General features: G+C 43.3%; 1 protein-coding gene across 1 annotated transcript in view; it reads left to right on the top strand.

Annotated features, from left to right (window-relative positions):
• Positions 1–2,494: 2,494 nt before the first annotated feature.
• Positions 2,495–5,574, top strand: part of GALNT8 (polypeptide N-acetylgalactosaminyltransferase 8) — a 60,350-nt gene continuing 57,270 nt past the window's right edge. Inside the window, 2 exon segments of the mRNA XM_012556895.1 lie at positions 2,495–2,670; positions 2,672–2,703. Coding sequence (XP_012412349.1) covers positions 2,495–2,670; positions 2,672–2,703 — 208 coding nt within the window.

Raw genomic sequence — 5,574 nt, 5'->3', positions numbered from 1 at the left:
TATATGGTTCTGTTTCTCTAGAGAACCCTAAGACACATAGCCATTCAGGCAGAATGGTCACTTGCCCTTTGTGGCCCCTGGCCTATACTGGTGCCTCTTACAGGATTCTAATTACATTGACTCTAATTATAAATCAGCCAATCTCCCCCGTAGATTTCTGAGCTCCCTCGGGGCAGAGATGTAAGCTTATTTGTATGGGACATTTGTTAAAATACAGATGCCCAAATCCCATAATAGGCCCACAGGATTAGACTCTTTAGGCTTGGGTCCTGGGCACCTGCATTTTTACTAAGCTACCCAGGTAATTTTTATGGTCTTTAATGTTTCAGAACCACTGCCTCAGTGCTCTTAACAGTGACTGGATTCATGAGGGGTACTTAGTATTCTAAAAAAAACACGAACATATCTCAGTTTCTGAGAAGTCTCATCAGCCCTTTCAGGAGAAGAAGGATAGGTACAGGCAAAGACTACGGAGAAAGAAATACTTGCTGGTCTCTCTAGCTTAGTGAACTTCTGATCTATTCCAAAAAGCAATAAGGTGACATAGATTATGATGCAAATTTTTGTTAAATTATTTTATTTATTTTAACAGATAATTCATGTAACATGATAAAAAATTTAAAATATATTTTAAAAAAATGGTACAGTGAAGAGTCAGTCTCCTTCCTATCTCTATCCCTTAGTTCTTTAATCCTCACTATCTCTAGAGGTAACCACTATTCTTTTGCATGTTTTTAATAAAGAGTTTGCAATTTCAGAAAGTGATCCACTTCAGCAGTTGAGTTCATGTAGGTCAGGGATCATTCTTTTTCTTTTCTTTTTTTTTAAAGCTTTTTATTTTAAAATAATTGTAGATTCACAAAAATTTGCAAATACTACAGAAGAGTTCGGTGTACCCTTCACCCAGTTTCCCCCCAATGGTTATATTTTATGTAACCATTGTACAATAACAAAACCAAGAAATTGGCTTTGGTACCATGTGTGTATAGTTCTATGCCATTTTACTACATGTGTAGGCTCCCCACTTGAACTTTGTTAATGCGGATGGGGTAGTACCACAGGTTTTTCAGTGGTGTTTGATTGGAGTAGGGCAATTATTGTCTAAATGTTTTTTTTTCTTGGTAAGCTGCCCTTTCCTGTTCTTCTAGCTGGAGACAGCAGGTTTTTCTCAGAGTGTTTATTGTCTGTGCCCACTGGTGTTTCCAGGTTCCAGTCTAGGATATATTAGGCAAAAAGAAAGCCCAGGGAACTCACTGCCATGTTGTTCCTCTGATTCCTAGATCTTAGCCCATCTTCCTTCTTCTTTCCATCTTCCAGAGTCCTCTTACATTTGTTTTATACATAATGTCCAGGGTTTTTAGCTGCCCTTAGTGGGAAGAATAGAGATAAGTGTGTCTACTCCATTTTGTTGCGGAACCGGAAGGAATCATGCATATTTTATTTGTTTAGACTCTAATATGTAGATGGAACCCTGGGAAACATTTTTCTATACGTGAAAAACCAAAGAACTTTTCATTTTGTTCTTTTGCATTCTACCTGCTTTTCCAAAGCCGTTTCTTTACTTTAATTTACATGTCTGCCTCAGCACTCGTCTGCATACACTGTTTGGGGACCTAGCAAACAGTCCAAGGCTCCGGGACACAGACAGAGATATGATTATGAAAGGACCCAACATTGGACTGAGAACTTTTTGTCTTTGGGGAAAAATTGTGAGTGTTTAATGCACAATGATGAGAATTAGTTTGTCCAAAATGTATAGAAGTGTGAGGTGTGGAGGCAGAGGAGTTACTGTGAGCTGGGGGATGGTCGAGCCCCAGTGTACAGTTGTGTAGAAGGCGAGAAGAGGGCAGAGACCAGTGAAGCAAAGTCATCCCTGACGCTCGCCCCCAGGGGCTGCCTCCAGCTCATCTCTACTTGGTTCCAGGCATGGGGGTCCCAGAAACCAGCAGGGAAATCTTGCTTCTAGTTTGTTGAGCAGTGCACACCTACTATGTTCAAGGCCCTGTAGAGTTAGAAAAAAAGACATCTAAGATGCCATCCTGCTCCCAAAAACCATGCATACAGTACAGAAGCTTCCAACCTTGTGGATTCCTTTCTCATCCTGTTTCTCTCTTGAACTCTCACAACCAGAGCTCATCTGCTCTGCTGGAGAGACAAAACAAAAACAGAGCAGAAAGAGAAAGCCTCTCAACCAGACAGCCTGAGCCATCTCTAGGAGGAAGCATTCACCTGATTTCTGAAGCAGTGCAAGGGGTGCCCAGGTGACCTACCCATCACGGGGCGGCTGCCATGGCATACTCCACACATCTGATGCTGCCCAGGGAGAAGCTGGCAGCTTGTGACAGCTTTCCCAGCTGGAGAGTATCTGGCTCAACAGGCAGGGCGTCATCCATGCAGCCTGCCAGAGACAAAGCTCACAAGATTCGGAGCTTCCACCTGCCTGGGCAGTGACACGCTCAGCTGTGCAGGGAGCTGGGAGAGCCTCGGGCGCAAGATGATGCTTGGGAGAAACTTCCCCAAAGCCTTCTGCATTGGGCTGACTGTGATCATTGCCTTCGATATCCTTCTGGTATTTTACACCAAGGGAAGCTTACAAAGCTTGACTGTGAGTATGCTCCACAAGGGTCTTCTTTTGCCTTTGGCTGAGCACGATGGGGCAGTGATAAAGAGACTCTCACTTGGAGGGAGATTTTCAACATCTAAGTAAGCTGATAACACCAACTTGGAGGGAATGGAGAGTGTGTGTGTGTGAGTGAGTGGGGGGCACCTGCAGGAAGTAGAAACAGGGTCCTAGAGTGAAAAAAAAAAATGGGCAAGGGGCAAAATTTTTATCTGTCAATTTAAGCATGTCCAACTGGGAGGTAAATATGGAGATGAGGGGAGTTGAAAAGGAGGTTAAAACTAGTAGGTTGGGGAAGTTTGGGAAACAGGGTGTGCCTATATAAGCAGTGTGTGTGTGCATGCACATATGTGATCACATCCATATATATGCAGGCAGAGAAGCTGAGGTTCAGATTAAGATCCCTGAGAGATGCAGAAATACTTAGGCACAGCCCTGTCCTTAGGATATATGTGGCAGGCACTGGTACATAGAGGTGGGCAATCTCAGGAGCAAAGGTCTCACTTCCATTTTGCTGTGAGCTGCTATCATGAACTAGTGGTTAGCTTTGTTAGAGGAGCTAAGATGGATAGTTGTGAGACTTTGAGCAAGTGCTTATCTCTCTCAGCCTCAGGTTCCTGGTCTGTAAGTGGAGATGATGATGATGATAATGATAACAGTGCCTACCTAACCTCACAGGGCTGTGATGATACAGTGCAGTAATTAATATATGCAGAAAAGGATCTATAAACTGATAGATGCCAAACTGTTACCCCTTCACTGAAAATTCTGGGTAAGATTCAATGAATTCCGGCTCACCATGGAACTCTGACTCCCTTGAGTTGTACGTGCTTCTGCATCTGACTTCAGTGAGAGGAAGTGGCAATTTTCCCCTTGCCCCTCAAGTGACAGGGATCAAATGCTTGAAATTCTGAAGTGAGGTGCTGAGTGTGTGAGCCTGAATGTGACTGCGTGTGTGTATGTGTGTGTGTGTGCGCGCGCGCGCTTGCCCCCGCATGCATGGAACTGGAGTTGGGGAAAGCGTCTTTTAAAGTGGGAACCTAGCATTATCAGGTTTCAGGGTGAAGCGGAGGGATGGATGGAAGGAAATACAGGAAGAGAAAGAGGGAGGAAGAGAGGAAATCAGAGAAAGGGAGAGAAAGAAGATGAAAGAGGAGGAAAGAGATGGAGATAGAAAAGAAGGAGCAAAGAAGTGAGAGAGTCCAGGGAGAGGGAATGAAAGAGTTTATATGGGGATAAGAGAAGAAAGGGAAAAATGAGGTGGAGGAGGGGAGAAAAGGAGAGAGAGGGAGGCATAAAGCACCTTAGCACCTGTATCAGTCGGGTTTTTACTAGAGAAAAAGAACAGGTAAGGTATATACCAAAACCTGTTGCCATCAAGTCTATTGTGACTCATAGTGACCCTATAGGACAGAGTAGAACCACCCCATAGGGTTTCTAAGGCTGTGATCTTTACAAAAGCAGATTGCCACATCTTTCTCCTGTGGAGTGTCTGGTGGGTTTGAACTGCCCACCTTTCGGTTAGCAGCTGAGTGCTTAACCACTGTGGCACCAGGACTCCTTAAGATATATAGATCTCTGTATATCTAAATATCTGTATATCTATTTCTTAGGTAGTTGTGGAGCCCTAGTGGCACAATGGTTAAGTGCTCAGCTGCTAACCAAAAGGCCAGCATTTCAAATCCACCAGCTACTCCTTGGAAACCCTATGGGGCTGTTCCATCCTGTCCTATAGGGTCGCTATGAGTCGGAGTTGATTAGTTGGCAACCAGTTTCATTTTTTGTTTTTTATGTAGTTGTGGGATCTAGCTGGGTGTCTTAGTTATCTAGTGCTGCTATAACAGAAATACCACAAGTGGATGGCTTTAAAAAAGAGAAATTTATTCTCTCACAGTCTGGTAGGCTACAAGTCCAAATTCAGGGCATCAGCTCCAGGGCAAGGCTTTCTTTCTCTATTGGCTCTGGGGAAAGATCTTTGTCATCAATCTTCCCCTTGTCTAGGAGATTCTCTGCACAGGAACCCTGGGTCCAAAGGATGTGCTCTTCTCCTGGTGCTGCTTTCTTGGTGGTATGAGGTCCTCCTGTCTCTCTGCTCGCTTCTCTCTGTTATATCTCAAAAGAGATTGGCTTAAGTTGTAGATTAATCTTGTAGATTGAGTCTACATAACTGCTACTAATCCTATCTCATTAACATCATAGAGATAGGATTTACAACACATAGGAAAATTACATCAGGTGACAAAATGGTGGACAGTCACACAATACTGGGAATCACGACCTAACCAAGTTGACAGATATTTTGGGGGGACACAAATCATTCCGTGACACTGGGCAAATCCAAAATCTGTAGGGCAGGCAGGAACTGACACTGCAGTCCACAGGGAGGATTTATTCTTCCTCAGGGAAACCTGAGTTTTACTCTTAAAGACCTTTCAACTGAGTGGATGAGGCCCACCCACATTGTTGAGAATAATCTCCTTTTCTTAAAGTCAGCTGATAGTTAGGTGTTAATCACGTCCTCAAAATACCTTCACAGCCACATCTAGATTAGCATTTGATTAAGTAACTGGGTACTACAGCCTAGCTAAATTGATGCATAAAACAGCATCCTCTATGTCCGCTCTCATAAGACTTATATTTTACTGTAGTAAAATTTTCAGGAAGGTGAGTTTCATAAGGTCCAGTTCATTGTCTGATCCACCACTCTAATGCCCCATGTCTGGCACATAGAAGTTAAATAGATGAATAAATGAATGAGTGAGTGTATGAAGGAGAGAACAAAGGACAGGCAGGCAGGGAAGCAAGGAGGAGTGATACAGGGCAAGAGAGTGGGTGAGACAGAGAGAAGACTGCCCTCAATAAATAAATACACTTAAGCAAACTATGTAGACTATCAAGAGCAAAAGCAAACACATAAATGTTAATTATATCCCTATTAAGGGAAAGGTTGATGA

The sequence above is a fragment of the Trichechus manatus genome, unplaced genomic scaffold (genome assembly GCF_000243295.1).
Source record: "Trichechus manatus latirostris isolate Lorelei unplaced genomic scaffold, TriManLat1.0 scaffold00081, whole genome shotgun sequence".
Lineage (NCBI taxonomy): Eukaryota > Metazoa > Chordata > Mammalia > Sirenia > Trichechidae > Trichechus > Trichechus manatus.
The sequence above is the reverse complement of the archived record's forward strand: the minus strand, read 5'-3'. Positions and strand labels throughout refer to the sequence as shown.